Source organism: Mytilus edulis, chromosome 7 (assembly GCF_963676685.1).
Source record: "Mytilus edulis chromosome 7, xbMytEdul2.2, whole genome shotgun sequence".
Classification (NCBI taxonomy): Eukaryota; Metazoa; Mollusca; class Bivalvia; order Mytilida; family Mytilidae; genus Mytilus; species Mytilus edulis.
In genome coordinates this window covers 19,643,864-19,666,331 of record NC_092350.1, presented here as the reverse complement: position 1 = coordinate 19,666,331, position 22,468 = coordinate 19,643,864, and the positions used below count along the sequence as shown (strand labels likewise).

At 31.3% G+C, this 22,468-nt stretch overlaps 1 protein-coding gene across 2 annotated transcripts in view; it reads right to left on the bottom strand.

The window, feature by feature from the left end:
• Positions 1-503: 503 nt before the first annotated feature.
• The window catches only part of LOC139480967 (coiled-coil domain-containing protein 91-like), a 73,389-nt gene continuing 51,424 nt past the window's right edge, over positions 504-22,468 (bottom strand). Inside the window, exons 6-13 of one of the 2 annotated variants that reach the window (XM_071263960.1) lie at positions 17,609-17,737; positions 16,239-16,346; positions 14,331-14,423; positions 13,512-13,580; positions 12,170-12,256; positions 11,633-11,722; positions 6,960-7,073; positions 504-3,486 (exon numbers count right to left, since the gene is read on the bottom strand). In XM_071263960.1, the coding sequence (XP_071120061.1) occupies positions 3,340-3,486; positions 6,960-7,073; positions 11,633-11,722; positions 12,170-12,256; positions 13,512-13,580; positions 14,331-14,423; positions 16,239-16,346; positions 17,609-17,737 (837 nt within the window). In that variant the 3' untranslated portion in view covers positions 504-3,339. Of the gene's footprint in view, positions 3,487-5,956; positions 6,286-6,919; positions 7,074-11,632; positions 11,723-12,169; positions 12,257-13,511; positions 13,581-14,330; positions 14,424-16,238; positions 16,347-17,608; positions 17,738-22,468 lie in introns of those variants that run through there. The other variant, XM_071263961.1, reaches the window with a different exon arrangement.

Genomic DNA, 22,468 nt, shown 5'->3' with positions numbered 1-22,468 from the left:
ATATATGCAACACTTTATTCATTGCATAAAATGTATGACAGGAACTAGTTCCAAAGCAGTGAATAAAATCTGACCTCTTTTGATTTATTTCAGTTTTGTTTTTGTTTTTTTTGGTGTTTTACCGCTGCTTTATAGGAACGCATTTACGCGTTACCACTAGTTTTTGGTGGGGTTCGTGTTGCTTATTCTTTAGTTTTCTATGTTGTGTCAATTTATTTTTGATTTATGAGTTTGACTGTCCCTCTGGTACTTTTCGTCCCTCTTTTATTGGTGGAGGAAGCCAGAAAGACAGTGTCTGGAGAAAACCACAACCTTCGATAGGAAAACTGACAATCCTAGTCAATTAAGATTGGAGTCTTGTGCACGAGTGGGGTTCAAACTCACAACCTCAGTGTTGACTGGCGAGTGATTACAGTAGTAACTACTTAGACCACTCTGCCACCGAAGCCCCTGACTTATTTGCAATGTGTAACTACAATTAAAATAATGGATAGAAATGGATGTCATGAACACTGAATATTTTATTACTGAACTCATCAAAGAACAATACTCAACAAACTTTAAAAATAATACAAAACTAAATAATCATTAACCAATCTTGTTTGTATAAATATAGGTAACTTTTAACATCAAACAGAAACATGTATATGATAATAGTATTTGAAATTTTAAAAACTTGAACTTCAGAGTGAATGTATTGTTTCCTGGCAGAAAAACTAAGTCCACTTATACATAAAATACAAAAAAAAATGTTTTTTTTTCTACAAAATTTACCTATGGATACTATCTTATCATCATAATCAGGCTTCTGTCCAAGTTTGGTAGAAATCTGAAAAGTTTAAGAAAGTTATTAAAATTTCAAAACTTTAACCAGAGAGTGAATATTTGTGGACGCAGCCGACGCCACTGATGACAACAATGCTGACACCGATTATAGGATCGGTGTGTGTCCCTTTTACGACTAAAGTCGAAGCCTCAACAAAAAGAAAGTTTGTTTTATGATCTTTTATGTCATATTTTAATATTTTTTAATATCTGGAGAAATTGTAGACTGATGACCATTTTGACTTTGACAAAATGGAAAGATACATGTCTATTGTTTCATCCAAGATGTCTTTTTGTGGTGCTTTTGTGTATTTTTTGTTATTGCTCTACTATCTCAATAATCTATACTCCAAATCTTCTTGTAGTCATTATAAAATAAAATTTGTTCAAAAATATCCTCATAATATAGATGTTATTCTTCATGGTATAAACACTAAAAATTACAAAACTTTGATGAATCTACAAGATTGTTCATGGACAAGTTAATATAAATTCTTCAATCTTTAAATCAAAGCCATTTGTTTATGAGTTATGCTTAAAATCTGTAAAAATTGAAAGATTGCAAACTATGACACAATGATTGGAATGATAAAGCATGTAATAACATACAACCCACTAAATAACACAACCCTAACAGGCATTACATTAACATTAGACCTCATACATACATTCTACAACTCATGGACTTTCACCCTAACATGCCTTTGCAAATTTTCACTTAATACCTCTTCTATGGCAACTAAAACGGAACTTGTGGAATCAAATTGAAAATTTGTATATTGGTGCAACCAACACTGCTTCACTTGAAATTTAAACTTTCAAAATATATGAACTAGTGCAAGGCAAAAGTATTGTACTTTTACATTTTCTAAAATCAATTTATTATAATGATGTTGCTCATATTAAAAAAAACTCATATTAAAAAAAAAAAGAGAAAAAAATGAAGTTATGTAGAACATATTTCAGTTATATAGAACATATTTCAGTTATGTAGAACATATTTCAGTTATGTAGAACATATTTCAGTTATATAGAACATATTTCAGTTATGTAGAACATATTTCAGTTATATAGAACATATTTCCGTTATATAGAACATATTTCAGTTATGTAGAACATAATTTTCTGTGGGTACCATTTTTTCCATTTAAATGAATGGTTGATGTTATTAGTTAGGAAACTGATTTGATGGTCTTTCATTTTTCTTTAATCACATTTTTCAATGGGCTAGTATTCTCCTAGGTAGTCAAGATTTAAAATATAATTGCATTGTATCCTATTGAGTTTCTGCATCAAATTTATATTGAGTGTAGCAAACTTAGTTTAGTTTCAGTGTATCTAAAGAGCCAGTTTCTACTTATTTACAATCAGAAGAAAACCATTAATGGATATCAGAGAGCATTAAAACAATATGGTGATACCTCTCATTATAATGTAGCAGTGAATATAATGGCAAAAACTTTTTATTTGTTATAATCAGAATATATGTCAAGTGCATGGAGGAAATTCACATGAACATTTTCTTATATTGTATTAGAATGATTAATCAATGGTATCTCTTAAACCACAAATTCAATATTTTTTTTTACAACATACTGAATACAAAAATATCTTGCAACAATAACCAATATTTTTAAAAATACATACCAATATCTATATCCCAAATATATTAATAGACAACATAATGCATTATTTTCCTTCTTAATGAATTCTTCTTAACACAGGCAGTGAAAACAATATAAAAAGTTTAAATATACATTCTCTGTAATCTTAAATCTCTATAAATTATAGGCAGTGTATATCATGTATATGGGGCAGGGCATGAATCATTTGGAGAGACATAGTGTGCACTTTATAAGTTTTACTCTGTGCTTGTTTTCAAGATAAAACCCTTTGAAAATTTGACAGGAAATGAACCTCTCTATACTTTTTTTGTACTATTATCAATGGCCACTTTTTTGTCATAAAAGTATGAAAAAATATCAAGGATTTGATCAGATTTTCAAATATGGCTATTTAAACTACATGTACATGTAATAAAATTATGAAAAACGAAGTATGATTTAGCGTGTAAACTTTTGTATTGGCAATACATGGATAAAACCAGATCTAGAGGAGCAAACATCTTTATATAACTATTTTTGTATGAAAACACTTTTCAGAAAAATTTCTTCTGAATCTTTGGGTCTTTCAAAAGTATGTTGATGTTTTAACAATTTAGTTTTTTTTACAGTGCAGTCACTATACACTTTGTACTCACATAAATAAGAAGACTGTGAATCACAAGAACTGTTTGGAAGCAGACTGGACTTTCAACATTTCAAATAATTGGATGAGCAGACATCAAATTTATAATATATAGACCTCTGTTTCTAGTACTTGCTGCTTGGAGTTATATACATATACTAGAGCACTAATGAACTTTATATTAATAAAATAACTAGGTTACATAATAAATAATATTGAGATTGCAAATTTTAAAGTGGAGATTTTATTTTGTTCTTCTCTGGCCTATCATGTCTCATCTTTTTTTTCTTCCTGTAGTTTTGAAGCCCCTGTATCATTTTGATTGTCTTCCATTATCATAGTTAACTGTTGTTTTGCTGTCTCTAAGAACACATCTAAACTGGATAACTGTCTGTGCCTCACAACCTTGTCCTTCTGTAATAGAGAGAAAACAATACAGTGAAAAGATAAGGAGACACTTTAAGGGGGCTCCTGGGTAAAAATCATTTTTTTTTCTAATATAGGATTTCGCTATATTTTTTTTATAAATGAACTTTATCATATACTTTAAAGAAAAATGAAATAAAAAAATGGGGTCCCCATTCATTTAAGCTCACAATCTGCCTACGGAAGAAGCATACATGTTTGTTCATATCCTTTTTTTCTGTTGAGCTAATAGGAGAAATAGAGGTAATATTGAAGTAAAACTAGGACTCTAAAGAGCCTGTGTCGCTCACCTTTGTCTATGTGCATATTAAACAAAGGAGTCACAAATGGATTCATGACAAAATCGTATTTTGGTGATGGTAATGTGTTTGAAGTTCTTACTTTACTGAACATTCTTGCTTCTTACAATTATATCTATAATGAACTTTGCCCATTAGTAACAGAGAAAAATATTTGGTAAAAATTTACATAAATTTACCAAATTAATGAAAATTGTTAAAAATTGACTATAAAGGGCAATAACTCCTTAAGGGGTCAATTGACCATTTAGGTCATGTGGACTTATTTGTAGATCTTACTTTGATGAACATTATCGCTGTTTACAGTTTATCGCTATCTATAATAGTATTCAAGATAATAACCAAAAACAGCAAAATTTCTTTAAAAATTACCAATTGGAGGGCAGCAACCCAACAACCGGTTGTCCAATTCATTTGAATATTTCAGGGCAGATATATATTGACTTGATTAACAATTTAACTCCTTGTCAGATTTCCTCTAAATGATTTGGTTTCAGAGTTATAAGCAAAAAACTACATTTTACCCCTGTTCTATTTTCAGCCGTGGTGGCCATCTTGGTTGGATGGCCAGGTCATCGGACACATTTTTCAAACAAGGTACCTCAAAGATAATTGTGGTTAAGTTTGAATTAATTTGGCCTAGTAGTTTCAGAGGGGAAGATTTTTGTAAAAGATAACTAAGATTTACGAAAAATGGTTAAAAATTGACTATAAAGGGCAATAACTCCTAAAGGGGTCAACTGACCATTTCGGTCATGTTGACTTATTTGTAAATCTAACTTTGCTGAACATTATTGCTTTTTACAGTTTATCTCTATCTATAATAATATTCAAGATAATAACCAAAAACGGCAAAATTTCCTCAAAATTACCAATTCAGGGGCAGCAACCCAACAACAGGTTGACCGATTCATCTGAAAATTTCAGGGCAGATAGATCTTGACCTGATAAACATTTTTACCCCACATCAGATTTCCTCTAAATGCTTTGGTTTTTGAGTTATAAGCCAAAAACTGCATTTTACCCCTATGTTCTATTTTTAGCCGTGGCGGCCATCTTGGTTGGTTGACCGGGTCACGCCACACATTTTTTAAACAAGATACCCCAAAGATGATTGTGGCCAAGTTTGGATTAATTTGGCCCAGTAGTTTCAGAGGAGAAGATTTTTGTAAAAGATTACTTAGATTTATGAAAAATTATTAAAAATTGACTATAAAGGGCAATAACTCCTAAAGGGGTCAACTGACCATTTCGGTCATGTTGCCTTATTTGTAAATCTAACTTTGCCGAACATTATTGCTGTTTACAGTTTATCTCTATCTATAATAATATTCAAGATAATAACCAAAAACAGCAAAATTTCCTCAAAATGACCAATTCAGGGGCAGGAACCCAACAATGGGTTGACCGATTCATCTGAAAATTTCAGGGCAGATAGATCTTGACCTGATAAACATATTTACCCCATGTCAGATTTCCTCTAAATGCTTTGGTTTTTGAGTTATAAGCCAAAAACTGCATTTTACCCCTATGTTCTATTTTTAGCTGTGGCGGCCATCTTGGTTGGTTGACCGGGTCACGCCACACATTTTTTAAACTAGATACCCCAATGATGATTGTGGCCAAGTTTGGTTCAATTTGGCCCAGTAGTTTCAGAGTAGAAGATTTTTGTAAAAGTTAACGACGACGGACGACGACGGACGACAGACGCCGGACGATGACGACGACGCCGACGCCGGACGCCGGACGCAAAGTGATGGGAAAAGCTCACTTGGCCCTTCGGGCCAGGTGAGCTAAAAAATAACCGAATTACAGAAATCTCATAAATTTTACAATTATTTAGTTTATGTACAGCCTATTTGAAAACAATAAAAAAAAAATATAGTTCACCGATGAGTTAATAAAAATATTTCAAATTTAATGACAAAAAATGGCATTTTTGCACCAAAGGGAGATAATTTGGAGCTTTTTCAATGATATAAACATTTTAAAAGTCATCCGGGGCCAAACCGAATCATTTTTTTTGGTTGATTTTTGTACCATATCATAATGTAATAATTAATTGTGTAATAAATAAAATTTGTAATGAAAAAATAAAGGTGCATTTTTTTGCTGAAATTTTTGTACCCACGAGCCACCTTAAGAGGAGTAAGATCTTGTTTCTTTATTTTCAATTTATAACTTTTTCCCTTACTCCTGGGAATGGAAATTGGACTTAATTTTTTATTTTGCTGCAAAAGCAACAACTCTGTGATGCCTCCTGCAAATAATTGTATATTTGAAAGAAAGGATTAAATGATTGGAATTTGTTAAATGTACAGTGGCAAATATTTCATGCATAATCAGGACAAGAACAATTTAGAAATATCCCTTGAAAGACTCCACAGCAGCCCTTACCTGTTTTTGCTGCTCGATATAACTTTGAAACTCTCCCTAGACTGTGTCTACAGCAGCCCTTACCTGTTTTTGCTGCTCAATACAAGTGAAACTGCGAGCTACTGCTCACTGATGATACCCCCGCCGCAAGTGGATAATATTAATAGTGTAAAAATATGCAAGTGTTCGGTAAACAGGAAGTTGTCGAGTGATGAATCTGAAAACGCATCACACGGTATAGCTGACTTATAAAAATCCTGAAACCAAATTTCAGAAATCCTTGTATTGTAGTTCCTGAGAAAAATGTGACAAAAATTTTCAACTTGGCTATCATGTGTAAAATCATACAAGTGTTCGGTAAACAGGAAGTTGTCGAGTGATGAATCTGAAAACGCATCACACGGTATAGCTGACTTATATAAATCCTGAAACCAAATTTCAGAAACCCTTGTATTGTAGTTCCTGAGAAAAATGTGACGAAAATTTTCAACTTGGCTATCATGTGTAAAATCAGACAAGTGTTCGGTAAACAGGAAGTTGTCGAGTGATGAATCTGAAAACGCATCACATGGTATGGCTGACATATATAAATGTTGATACCAAATTACAGAAAGGGTGGATGTGTAGTTCCTGAGAAAAATGTGACGAAAGTTTCATGGGACGGACTGACTGACGGACGGACGGACTGACAGACAGAGGTAAAACAGTATACCCCCCCTTTTTTAAAGCGGGGGTATAATAATAACTTTGAAACTCTCCCTTGACTGAATCCATAGCAGCCATTACCTGTTTTTGCTGCTCAATATAACTTTGAAAGTCTCCCTTGACCGACTCCACAGCAGCCTTTACACATTCTCTACAATGGTTCTTCTCTTGGTCCAGTAACTCCCTTATTGATTCCTGTAAAATCATAAGTTTTTTATTTACCATTAATAAGCATATGGTTTAACCCCCAATGCAGCTGCTCTTTTAAAGTCCTAATTATCTAACCAAAAACAGTAAATTAAAGTCAACAATGTTCTGATTGGTTGGGTTGACATCCATAAAGGCTTACCACAGGGTTCGATGCTAGGGCCATTGTTGTTTAACATATTTATAAATGATATTTTTCTTTTTGGTAAAAATGGTAGTTTATATAACTATGCAGATGACAATTTTTTGTCTTTCTGTACTCCAGGTTTTGATTTATTAATTTCAACTTTGGAATCTGAATCAAAAATACTTATTGAGTGGTTCAGGGTGAATAAAATGCAAGCAAATCCTGACAAATTTCAAAGCCAAGTTTTGGCTGTTGGCAAAAAGACCTTTGAAAAGAACCCATCTATACATATTCAAAATTCGAACCTTACATGTGAAAAAACAGTAAAATTATTAGGCATTGAAATAGACTACCATCTAAATTTTGATGTTCATATCAGCTCAATCTGTAGGAAGGCATCACAGCAATTAAATGTTTTAAAACGTTTAGGCTCAGTATTGGATAGACTTAGTAAACTTGCTATATTTCATACTTTTATTCTTAGCAATTTTAATTTTTGCCCTTTGGCACGGCATTTTTGCACTGAGAAAAATTCCAAAAAACTAGAAAAGGAGTGTTCCGTTTTGTATATGAGGATTTTACCAGCTCCTAAGAGGACCTCTTACTTAAAGCTAAGGTTCCCTCCTTGCAGATCAGACGGACAAGAACAATGGCTCTAGAAACTTTTAAAATTATAAACAATATAGCTCCTGCGTGCTTACAAAATTTAGAGAATGTAAAAAGTCTAAATATTCTTTCAGGTATGTAAATATTCTTGAAATTCCACAGGTTAAGTCAACCTGTTACAGTAAAAAATCGTTCAAATTTGCTGCTGCTACTTTATGGAACAGCCTTCCAAACCATTTCAGGACTGAAAATAGTTTTTCACATTTTAAAAGTCTTCTTCAGTCCTGGAACGGTTTGGAATGTCCCTGTTCTGCTTGCAGATAATTCTTGAGCTGTTTATTATTTATGTTCCTTTTGGTTGTACTGGTCTAGCATGTTTTTACTTCATTCGAAAATTTGTTGCTTATTTTTATTGCATGCTATGTATGTGAGATTTCAACTTTGTATTACAGGTTGTTTTTATATTTCAAAATGCACTGTTTTTATGTTATTTATAAGTTTTTATATTCTGTCAAAAGCTCCTTAGAGCTTGTGTTGCTTAATTGTACTTATGCCGAATCAAAATAAAGTTTTCTTATCTTATCTTATTAAAAATATTCCCCAACTAGTGCTTAAACAAGAATGTGTTCATAGTACATGGAAGCCCCATTCGCACAATCAATTTCTATGTTCAGTGAACAGTGAAATTGGGTTCAAAACTCTAGTTTGGCATTAAATTAGAAAGATCATATCATAAGGAACATGTGTACAAAGTATCAAGTTGATTGGACTTCCACCTTTATCATTCAATGTGCTTATAAGAACTGAAGGGTAACAAGAGTGCACACACTGAAATGTCTCGCCTTCTTTACTAATCATTGATATTATGTTGATACTCCTAAATATAAAGCTTTATTATGACTGTCACATAAACTTAACATGAATCATGAAAATAAGGTCAAGGTCAGTTGAACCATATGCCAGGCAGACATGTACAGCTAACAATGCTTTCATACAACAAACATGACAAATATAGTTGAGCCTATTGCTTATAGTTTAAGAAAATAGACCAAAACACAAAAACTTAACACTGACCAATGAACCGTGAAAACCAGGTCAAGGTCAAATAAAACCTGCGCAACTGACATATAGATCATAAAATATTTCCATACACCAAATATAGTTGACCTATGACATATAGTATTAGATAAAAAGACCAAAACTCAAAAACTTAACTTTGACCACTGAACCATGAAAATGAGGTCAAGGTCAAATGACATCTGCCCGCTGGACATGTACACCTTACAATCATTCCAACCAACAAATATAGTAAACCTATTGCATAAAGTATGAGAAAAACAGACCAAAACACAAAAACTTAACTATAACCACTGAACCATGAAAATGAGGTCAAGGTCAGATGACATCTGCCCGCTAGACATGTACAACTTACAATCATTCCAAACAACAAATATAGTAAGCCTATTGCATAAAGTATGAGAAAATCAGACCAAAACACAAAAACTTTACTATAACCACTGAACCATGAAAATGAGGTCAAGGTCAGATGACACCTACCAGTTGGACATGTACACCTTACAGTCCTTCCATACACCGAATATACTAGACCTATTGCTTATAGTATCTGAGATATGGACTTGACCACCAAAACTTAACCTTGTTCACTGATCCATGAAATGAGGTCGAGGTTAAGTGAAAACTGTCCGACGGGCATGATGACCTTGCAAGGTACGCACATATGAAATATAGTTATCCTATAACTTACTGTAAGAGAGAATTTAACATTACAAAAAATCTGAACTTTTTTTCAAGTGGTCACTGAACCATGAAAATGAGGTCAAGGACAATGGACATTTGACTGACGGAAACTTCGTAACATGAGGCATCTATATACAAATTATGAAGCATCCAGGTCTTCCACCTTCTAAAATATATAGCTTTTAAGAAGTGAGCTAACACCGCCGCCACCGCCGCCGCCGTAGCCGCCGCCGCCGGATCACTATCCCTATGTCGAGCTTTCTGCAACAAAAGTTGCAGGCTCGACAAATATGGCTTTAACTTGTCAGTGGGGAGTAAAATTAAACATGGCATTGTAAAAACATTGGTTGTAGGTGATTCAACTACAATTGTATATAGACAAAGGAATATCACTCCAATTTTACAGATTACTTTAACAATGACATAATTTTTAGAACAGATATAAGATTACTGCACCTTCCACAAGTTATGCAATTTCTTTTAAACAAGTATAACATCATTTTGCAATTTGAATATCCAAGCATATATTTCATTGATATGTTTCTGAAAATGTTTATGGATAGAATATTTAAAATTTAATAATCAATGCACTATATTTTGTGTATCTCAAAAGGAATGATAAACCTTGGAATATTTAAAAATCAAGCCAATACCATAGGGTTTTGATTGCATTTCATGCAATTTTTACCCCAAAACTACCTTGACCAAAAACTTTAACCTGAAACAGGACAGATAGACAAACAGATGAAAGGACTGATGAAGGGAGTTAGAAAGAAGGAAGGAAGAACAGATGCAATGACCAAAAAACATAATTTCTCTAGGTTGGGCATAATAAAACATGAGATTTAAAGAAAAACAACTTATGTTTCCAATTGTTACAGTATGAATTCACAAATTTACAAACTAATAATAATTGTTAACATTCCACAAAAATTAGCATCTACAAGTATAGTTATAGTTGTGTAATTTCATAGTGACTTTTTGTAATAGAAACATGATACAAAATGTTTCTCATGATGTTTACAAATAATCTTGTTATAAGACATTGATGAAAATTTCACTGCTCAGTCAGTACAATATCAAATTCAAAGAATCTTCAAAAACAAATGCAGAACGTGACTGGGAAGTCGATCTAAAAATCATCTACACAGTTAAACTCATCATAAGAAAGTTATAGATCAAATATCAAATCATTCCTTTTCACAGAAGCTGAGAAAATGTGTGATGAAAAATCCCATGCTCAGTAGGCATAATAAAGAAGATCAGAAAATTGTCCAAACAGTACAACTCATTACAATGAATATCTGGATAAAATGTCAAATTATTTCTTAATATAGCATCTGAGAAATATGTAATGAAAAAAGCTCACTTGTAGTAGGCATAATAAAACAAAACAGAATTTTACCAGTGTCGGCCTTGCAGATAATGAAAATTTCTCACTTGGTACAACTCAGCGGTAGAGTGATATAAAACATAAATACATAAACATGTCAAAAATACCCTGCATTGTTGGTACATTAAAAATTCAAAGTGTTGACAAACAACATGTAACTGTCAAGCAAGTCTGGAACATGCTTACTCAGTATAAATTATTATTAAGTTCCAGACCAAAGATTAACACATTTTCAAATACAAAAGGGGAAAAAAACATGTGCATTGTTTAAGGTAAATGATTTAGAATCTATTCTTAATAATGAGGAATACAAGTATTGCATTTCTCATCTTATATAAATTTAAGACCTAAAATGTGTTAAAAATCATTTAAAATGTATCAAAAAAAACAAACTTGGTTGAATTTACATTCCTTGTGAAAAGAGAGGTATCTGCCATGTACACCAATAGTAGTAAAGGGAAGTAGCTAGTATTTTGAAAAGAACAATGTATTGGGGAAACAACATAGACAGTGAAAGACACAAACTTCTCAGATACCGAAACCCCATCCAAGTTAAGACTTTCATTATCTCTAACTTCCACACACTAAGTAGTCATAGACATGAAGTTTTACAATAAACGTTCTCCTATCCTGTCTTTTCATGTTACATACATAATATCATACCTTATTTTTTTCTTTTTCATCCAATAAAGCAGTTTTCATTTCTAGCAAGTATTTCTGCCTTTCCTCCTGTAAGTCCTCTTTTAATTTCTCCTGCAAAACAAGACAAAAGTGCACAATGATAAAAAATGACACAAACAATTGACATAAAAGCAAACAAATTCTATTATTCATTTGGCATAATTCATCTTGTTTATTGCATGTTTAGTTATGAAAAGTAATTTCTATATGCTCTGACTTGTAGATGAGTGTGTTGGAAGCAAGACATATAAGAGAATGCATCATAACAAATCAATTAATATCAAACCTGACATTTAACAGAGTGTTACAATATCATTTTACTTGCATAGAAACAGCTGGCCTCAGAGGTCATTCTAAAATTTAATCTTATTTGTCTTCCAATCCAATGTACAAAATACATATATGTCAATATGAACATTTATATAGCGACTAATTTTAAATTGGAAAGTCAAGTTGGCTTCTTCAAGTTCTATAAAGCTCATCTTTCTCCTAAATTCAATTTTCTAGTAAAACAGTTACCTTTTCTTCTTCCAATTTTTTGTTCATTTGAGTTTTCTCATTTTCTAATGCTTCCTCTAATTCTTTCCTACATCTTTCCTTTTCTTCCTATAAAATATTTCATCTGATGAAAAAGCAACATGTGTCTCTTATAGTTAACACTGAGTTATCTGTCTTGGACTTGACATACAAACTTATGTAATAATTTGTTTCTGTCATATATATTTGTTTTGCCTATATGGACATTTGATAGTGCAATGCAAATGCTGTAACTTAAATATATATGGCAACACTTTAACCTGCATGTAAACTGGAAATAATTCAAAGTCCATGGACAATAAATGTAAGGGTGCAGCCAATTAAACTCTATTGAAATCAGATGTTGTTGTTATACAAACATCATTGACTAACAATATGTTGTTCCTTTGAACTAAACTTATAACACTTGTTGACTCCACCAACCATGGAAACAGTATGCCTAATCCCTCCTCAAGGACTTCTATGAGACAAAACAACTTTTTAACTTAAGACTGAAAACAAACATTAAGACGTCCAATTTTGACTTCTTCAATTGATTAATCACTTTTATGGTGAATGCTAAGCTTACATCTGAAGATAAAATTAGCATAATATTTTTCTGCATGCAAATTTAGGAGCTTAAAAAAATTAGTCAACATCTTTATCTTGTAAATACTAGCTAAATAGCATTTTTGATATCACTAGTAGAAATTTAATATTTTTTCTTTGAAAGTTATGACAAATTTTTCTCGGACTTGTTAAGATTCTAGATTTTTTTCTTTTTTTTCAAAAATGTAAAAATTTGATTGAAATCCCATAAAGTTAATCATGAAATTGAATTGTGTAAAAATATCAGGAAACTAATTCACTTAATATTTTCTTTATTGTATAAAAAACGTATTATTTTCTCATATTTAGCAGCAAATGTTCTTTGTAATTTTCTACAAAGATTTGTCAAAGGAAAAGACATCATAAGGCCACTTTTGGCTCCATGATTTCAGATTGTTTAATGTAATAAACCTATTGAATAACATCCTTCAGCTGTTAACAAGACAGTTTGAAGTACTTATGTATCAGAGTTTTGTCTTACAAATTTGTTTTAGGTCTTCCAGTATATTGAATTTAAGTGAAAAATGAAGAACATAGAGTTTAAAGAGAGAATCAATCTTCTACAGGAAAACTGACAATCCCTATCAGTGAAGATTGGAGTTGAACACACCTTGCCAAGAGCCGTGTTAAAACTATTAAACTCAGTGTTGACAGGCTTGTTATTCAGTGCTGATCAATTTTTTAGATCACTGAGGCCAACATTTGAAACATTGACTAGAATGTAGATTTTTTATACCTCTAAACCTTCTTGTAATCTCTTTTCATAATTTTCTTTTTCCTTTTCCATTTGGAAATCAAATTCTTTCTGAAATTAAAAAAAATCTCTATTTACATATTTAAGCAGACATTAATTCTTTCTTACGAAAGTTTCAAGGAATGTAAAGGGCAAATAATGTTTTATTATTTAAGTACCACTTGACCCAAAAATCATGTAAAATGTGAAGCATGCACAATTTTATATTTGATATTGGGTTTATAATGCAAAATTATATCTTAACTACCCATTAATTTTACTTTTATCCATGGCTATGGCAGATAGAAAATATATGAAATTCAATAAGATGTCTAAAAAGGGAAATACCATCATCTTCAATCAGGACAGACAGACGGACAAACGGTACAACAACCAAACGGACGGACAACAGACCCAAAGACCAGAAAACATAATGCCCCTCTACTATTGTAGGTGGGGCATAAAAATCAGGCCAGACTGAGATGATTAAGAAATACACACAGTTTCTGTATCAACGGGGGTGTTTGTTCCACAGCAGGCAGTATTTGATCTTAAACTTATTAAACAATAAATTGATGTTGGGGGACTTAGTTTAGCATAGGACCCTAAGGACAATACATACACATGTCTAATTTTAGAGAACCAATTAATGAAATGAAACCAATCATGGCATGAATGTTCCTTATGAGGAGCAGACAAAGTGTTGTTACATTGAAGCCAATCCATCATCCAAGATGGCTGCCAGAGAGAGACTTAAAAACCCTATCTCAAGTTCATAATATAAAATAACAAGATGTAATGCAGATTTGTTAAATGCCAAACCTTTTGTTCCGCCACCAGCTCTTGTATCATTTCAGATGATTCCTTCTTTAATCTCAATTTCTCTTCTTCCACGGCTTTTGAAAACTCTTCTTTCTGAAATAATTGAATGTACAGTGGTTATATATATACTGCATGAATTTCATGCAGGGATGTTTTCTTGCTATTCTTATTCTAATTAGTGTCATGTCTAGCTAGTTGTTGACAATATTACATCTAACTTTTGTGTGTGAAATTATCACACTGTTGGAATTCAAATTACCATAGTTTTACTTCAAACTGTCATATAATGTTTCATTTTTGTCCTTTCCAGCAAACTTCATGGCAATTATATTATATGATTTTCTAATGTTGTGGTTGTGTTCATACAAGAGATGATCACAGTTGGATACATGACAAATCAGATTTACATTACATTGCTTCTAAAGAATGTGACGTCCAACTCATTAGTGTTCATGCCACATAACTATATGACTTAGAAAATGCTCAATGATGTCCGATATCAGTGTCTGCTTATTACTAAGATCAAATGATAAGATATGATAACCTTTATTTCAGACTCAAAGGTCCTAATGTATATTTACATATCACAAAATATTCTGCCTCAAGAGGATAAAATGTAAAATAATTTACAGTACCATTCTTACGGAAGTTAGCTTATCTGATTTATCACTTTCTTTTCAGATGGTGCTATTTAAAAAGTTTGCCCTACGATCCAAATTTTCCTTTCATAACATACAGTCTAAATAGCATTTTAAAACTCTTACCAAATCCTTGTTAATTTTTTAAAGAAAACACTGTCAGGTTAAATGTATCGGTATGAAAATTTTAGAAAATCTTTTCCAGTTCTAAAATTTCAATGGCTTATATCTCAAAACAAGGTCAGAAATTTTAGTTCTATAAATATATATTATCAATTTGTAACAATTTTTAAAAAATCTTGTTATTTTGAAACAGAAAAGCTAACATCCTTATTTAATAGATGTATTTCTGTATTGTTGTTTCAATGATTTTTATATTGTGTCTCTATGTATTTACACTGAACCAGGAAATACCATGTACAGCAATGGAGACTTTATTTCTATGACATAAAATCAACTCTGTGTATTCTACTAAAATATTTCAATTAACAATTAAATTGTAATATTGACTTTAACATTAAACTGAAACATATTTCAAAAATAAAAAATAAAAAAATCTGGTCTGTCGGATTTTTTTTCCCCATAGAATTTTATTAACTTACTGTTACATGATAATTAAGTTACAAAATCAATTAGTTTTAAAAAAAATTAATCAGCGATATCAATATCTATTAAAAGTTAATCTGATGAAATCTGATCATAAAATTTCTAGAATGTAAAGGAAATTAAATACATATCTTGTTGACATTACCAGAGCAGTGCATATATGACAAACATTAAATATTTATTCTCCAATAGTGGGAACATTTCTGTGTGTGATTCTCATCGGTTTAAAATAACAAAATGATAACTTCAAAAAGCAAGTTTTCACATAGTAAACACAAATGAAATACATGTCAACACTAAATCTCCATAATTATCTTTGTAGTATTTGACGGATCATTTAATTCTTTTAATTATCAGCTGTAATTCCTGAGGTAAACTCCTATCATCCCTTATCGCTTCCTTTCCATTATGATAGTATAAGGCATTCTTATACACTCTTGTGATTATTATTTCATTGAAATTTTTACAGGGAGCTAAAAATAGTCACACAACCTGTTTGATCAACCCTTCTGGTTTTCACCTATCAGTTGCTGTTATATGCATGGGTCTGGACAATTTGGTCCTGTTTCTTCATTCAACCTGTTGTTCACTTACTTGTTGCTGCCGTATGCATGCATCTGAACAATTTTGTCATGTTTCTTCATTAAACCTGTTGTTCATTTACCTGTTGCTGACGTAATGCCTGAGTTTGAACCTTCTGCTCCTGCTGAAGTATTTGTTTACATTCTCTTAGCACTTCCTCTTGTTGTGAAATACATTGCTTTGACAATTCCTGTAAAATTTTCAAATAATTTAGTTTTAGTTTTAATGATAATACAAATGTCAAATTCTTTCACTATAATTTAAAACAAAAGTGCACATTCTGAAATGTCTTGTCTGATTTAACTATCATTTACTGTGCTAATCCAGTCACTTCAACTATCCCTATCATTTTCTATGTTCAGTGGACCGTGAAATTGAGCTAAAAACTCTTATTTGGCATTAAAATTAAAAAGATCATATCATAGGGAACATGTGTACTCAGTTTCTAGTTATTCAGACTTCAACTTCATCAAAAACTATCTTGACTATGAACTTTAACCTAAAGTTGGACAGACAGAGGAACGGACGAACGGATGAACGAATGATCAGACGAACAAAAGATTAGTGTAACCCGACAAAGTGACACTACAACTTTTGAATTGGTTTTTATTTAGAAAGCAGTTGTGGTCAAGTGGTCTAGAGTGCAAGACATTAGTTTGCAAGTCACATGCAAACAGAATTTTACTATAGTTTAACAATTTCACTACAATTGGGTGTGGCCTAATTAGTTTTGTAGTAGCAGTAATTATTTAAGCCAAGATAAACTTCTAAAGGCTGGGATATTGATTTAGAATCAACAAATCAATATTTCATTACTTTATTTTCAATTTTTTCAGAACTCTTATCAAAAGTAAATCCTAATTTTTCCTTATGTGAAATAAGAGGTTCAAAAGCTTCAGTTTTTGTATAGCTGTTCACATTTTCATTGATGAAATCCATTTCTAATATCGTTCTATCAATGTACAATTTTTTCAGTCAATAATATTTATCAAGCACTTGTAATCTTTTTCTGGTATTTACTTTCTAAAAGTAAATCACTACTTTTGAAATGAAATCTGAGTCTAAATATCATTTAAAAGTTTTTCAAAGTAGTTTTTTACAATTAACACAAAACAGGCTGCCACAAGCAACAGTCAAATAGACAAGAAGATAAATATCTACCTCCACAATGAGCCTAGCCTAGCACTCAAAATGTAAAATCACAAAAATACTGAACTCTGAGAAAAATTCAAAACGGAAAGTCACTAATCAAATGGCAAAATCAAAAGCTTAAACACATCAAATGTATAGATAACAGCTGTCATACTCCTGACTTGACACAGGCATTTTCTCATGTAGAAAACGGTTATTGAACCTGTTAAACTCAAAGTTGTGAAACCATTACATTTCCTTAGAACTGACAGATTATTTAGCTATATCTTTAATTTCTAAACATGTTTTTGTTTTTCTTACTTTATACTGTTCCACAATGGTTGCTATGGCAGCCTGACTTTCAAGTCTGGCCTGACGGATTTCTTCACAAATAAGTGGATCCACCTGCACTTGTGTAGGTTTCGTCTTTGAGATGGTCCCATTTTCAGCCTGAAAATATACAGTACATTATTACACTAGTATAATTGTTTTAAAAAAACTTATTTTTAACTTTGTACATAGATATTTTAGGATATCGTTACTATAATTGTAAAGAATACGACAGGATAAACATCAAAATAGTAAAAATAATAAATAATTTTGAAATAATTTTTCATGAAATTCTACTTGACACTTTCCAATGAGGATTTTCTCAACGAATTTCATACTTATATAAAAAGAGAATGTGTCAATGAATCTCCTGTCTTATCACATGTACATTTTATTTGTCTTATTACCAGTACCTTTTACTTGTTTAATTACCAGTACATTTACTTGTCTTATTAACAGTATATTTACTTGTCTTATTACCAGTACATTTACTTGTCTTATTACCACTACCTTTTATTTGTCTTATACCGGTGCATGTACTTGTTTTATTACCAGTACATTTACTTGTCTTATCACATGTACATTTACTTGTCTCATTACCAGTCCATATATTAATCTACACTGCCAGTCTAATAACTCGTTTTATCACCAGCCTATTTACTTGGTTTATTATCTGTACATTTATTTGTTTTATTACCAGTACATTTACTTGTTTTATTACCAGTATATTTACTTGTCTTATCACATGTACATTTTATTTGTCTCATTACCAGTAAATTTACTTGTGTTTTTACCAGTACTACTTGTCTAAACTGCCAATCTTATTACTTGTTTTATCGCCAATCTACTTGTCTTATTACCTGTACATTTACTAGTCTTATTACCAGTATATTTACTTGTCTTTTTACCAGTACATTTACTTGTTTTATAACCAGTACATTTACTTGTCTTTTTACAAGTACATTTGTCTTATAACCAGCACATTTACTTGTTTTATAACCAGTACATTTACTTGTCTTTTTACCAGTACATTTACTTGTTTTATAACCAGTATATTTACTTGTCTTTTTACCAGTACATTTACTTGTCTTTTTACCAGTACATTTACTTGTTTTATAACCAGTACATTTACTTGTCTTATTACCTGTACATTTACTTGTCTTTTTACCAGTACATTTACTTGTTTTATAACCAGTATATTTACTTGTCTTATTACCAGTACATTTACTTCTCTTATTTCTTGTACATTTATTCCTTTTATTACCAGCACACTACTTGTCTAAACTTCCAATCTTATTACTTGTTTTATCGCCAGTCTACTTGTCTTATTACCAGCTAGTACTTTTACTTTTTCCTATAACCAGTACATTTACTTGTTTAATAAGCAGTACATTTACTTGTTTAATTACCAGAACATTTACTTGTCTTATTACCAGTACATTTACTTGTCTTATTACCTGTACATTTACTTGTCTTTTTACCAGTGCATTTACTTGTTTTATTACCAGTACATTTACTTGTCTTATCACATGTACATTTACTTGTCTTTTACTAGTACATTTACTTGTTTTATAACCAGTATATTTACTTGTCTTTTACTAGTACATTTACTTGTTTTATAACCAGTACATTTACTTGTCTTTTTACCAGTACATTTACTTGTTTTATAACCAGTATATTTACTTGTCTTTTACTAGTACATTTACTTGTCTTTTACTAGTACATTTACTTGTCTTTTACTAGTACATTTACTTGTTTTATTACCAGTACATTTACTTGTTTTATTACCAGTACATTTACTTGTTTTATAACCAGTATATTTACTTGTCTTTTACTAGTACATTTACTTGTTCTATTACCAGTACATTTACTTGTCTTTTACTAGTACATTTACTTGTTTTATTACCAGTACATTTACTTGTTTTATAACCAGTATATTTACTTGTCTTTTACTAGTACATTTACTTGTTTTATTACCAGTACATTTACTTGTCTTTTACTAGTACATTTACTTGTTTTATTACCAGTACATTTACTTGTTTTATAACCAGTATATTTACTTGTCTTTTACTAGTACATTTACTTGTCTTTTACTAGTACATTTACTTGTTTTATAACAATTACATTTACTTGTTTTAAATACATTCAAATTACTTGGTTTATTATCATATCATATTTCTTTACATTATTTTTTTCTTTAAAACATTCTCTGTGGACATTTCATCTCAAAAGACAACATCACAACTCATTCAAATATAAGAAGATGTGGAATGATTTCCAATGAAACGACTCTCCACCAGAGACCAAATGACATAGAAGTTAACAACTAATAATTAAGTCACTGTATGGCCTATCAAGTAAATTGTTCTTGTCTTTGAACTTTTAATATAAAAGAAAGATCTATGTCAAACTAATTGTCTGTAAATTAAATCAAGATCATTTCTTTCTTTGACAACCTTCTGGCTGTTAGTATGCCTACACTAGGAATAATCATTAATCTATATTTTATGATCCTTCCACAAATTAGTTGACATGAATTTTTCATTCAAACAATGGCCACTTTAAATAGAAATATAATGAACAATCACAAGTTTTAATCATAATAAATCAACACGAGAAGATCCATAGTGGTATCTTCCCAATGACATTTTTCTTGTTACAAACAGGGTTTTATCACATGATAACTTGTACATCTTTTTAAATAGGTCTGTCCTGTAACCAGGGACCACAAACTTTTAATGTCATAAATCAGTATTTATACTTGATTTTAGATAAAATACTGTTGTTGGATAAACCTTATTCTCAATGTAGAAAAGATTAAAGAATTGTCATTAGAAGAGTAGACTTTGACAACCCTTTAAATAGCTTCTGTGTAAAGAAGACTTAAAAAATGTCATAAGTAGAGTCTACTTAGTAGACTTTGCTAACCTTAAATAGCTTCAACGAAAAGTATATCAAAGAATTGCCATAAGTAGACTTTGACCATCCTTAGCCACAATATGAAAAAAAAACAAATAATTGCCATAAATAGACCTTGACAATCCTTAGCCACAATATGAAAGAAAACCAAATAATTGCCATAAATAGACGTTGACAATCCTTAGCCACAATATGAAAGAAAACAAAATAATTGCCATAAATAGATGTTGACAATCCTTAGCCACAATATGAAAGAAAAACAAATAATTGCTATAAATAGACGTTGACAATCCTTAGCCACAATATGACAGAAAACCAAATAATTGCCATAAGTAGACTGACAATCCTTAGCCACAATATGAAAGAAAACCAAATAATTGCCATAAATAGACGTTGACAATCCTTACCCACAATATGATAGGAACCAAATAATTGCATTAAATGGACGTTGACAATCCTTAGCCACAATTTGAAAGAAAACCAAATAATTGCCATAAATAGACGTTGACAGTCCTTAGCCACAATATGAAAGAAAACCAAATAATTGCCATAAATAGATGTTGACAATCCTTAGCCACAATATGAAAGAATACCAAATAATTGCCATAAATAGATGTTGACAATCCTTAGCCACAATATGAAAGAAAACCAAATAATTGCCATAAATAGACGTTGACAATCCTTAGCCACAATATGAAAGAAAACCAAATAATTGCCATAAGTAGACTGACAATCCTTAGCCACAATATGAAAGAAAACCAAATATTGCCATAAATAGACCTTGACAACCCTTAGCCACAATATGAAAGAAAACCAAATAATTGCCATAAATAGACGTTGACAATCCTTAGCCACAATATGAAAGAAAACCAAATAATTGCCATAAATAGATGTTGACAATCCTTAGCCACAATATGATAGGAACCAAATAATTGCATTAAATAGACATTGACAATCCTTAGCCACAATTTGAAAGAAAACCAAATAATTGCCATAAATAGACGTTGACAGTCCTTAGCCACAATATGAAAGAAAACCAAATAATTGCCATAAATAGATGTTGACAATCCTTAGCCACAATATGAAAGAAAACCAAATAATTGCCATAAATAGACGTTGACAATCCTTAGCCACAATATGAAAGAAAACCAAATAATTGCCATAAATAGACCTTGACAATCCTTAGCCACAATATGATAGGAACCAAATAATTGCCATAAATAGATGTTGACAATCCTTAGCCACAATATGAAAGAAAACCAAATAATTGCCATAAATAGACGTTGACAATCCTTAGCCACAATTTACAGAAAACCAAATAATTGCCATAAGTAGACTGACAATCCTTAGCCACAATATGAAAGAAAACCAAATAATTGCCATAAATAGACGTTGACAATCCTTACCCACAATATGATAGGAACCAAATAATTGCATTAAATGGACGTTGACAATCCTTAGCCACAATTTGAAAGAAAACCAAATAATTGCCATAAATAGACGTTGACAGTCCTTAGCCACAATATGAAAGAAAACCAAATAATTGCCATAAATAGATGTTGACAATCCTTAGCCACAATATGAAAGAATACCAAATAATTGCCATAAATAGATGTTGACAATCCTTAGCCACAATATGAAAGAAAACCAAATAATTGCCATAAATAGACGTTGACAATCCTTAGCCACAATATGAAAGAAAACCAAATAATTGCCATAAGTAGACTGACAATCCTTAGCCACAATATGAAAGAAAACCAAATATTGCCATAAATAGACCTTGACAACCCTTAGCCACAATATGAAAGAAAACCAAATAATTGCCATAAATAGACGTTGACAATCCTTAGCCACAATATGAAAGAAAACCAAATAATTGCCATAAATAGATGTTGACAATCCTTAGCCACAATATGATAGGAACCAAATAAT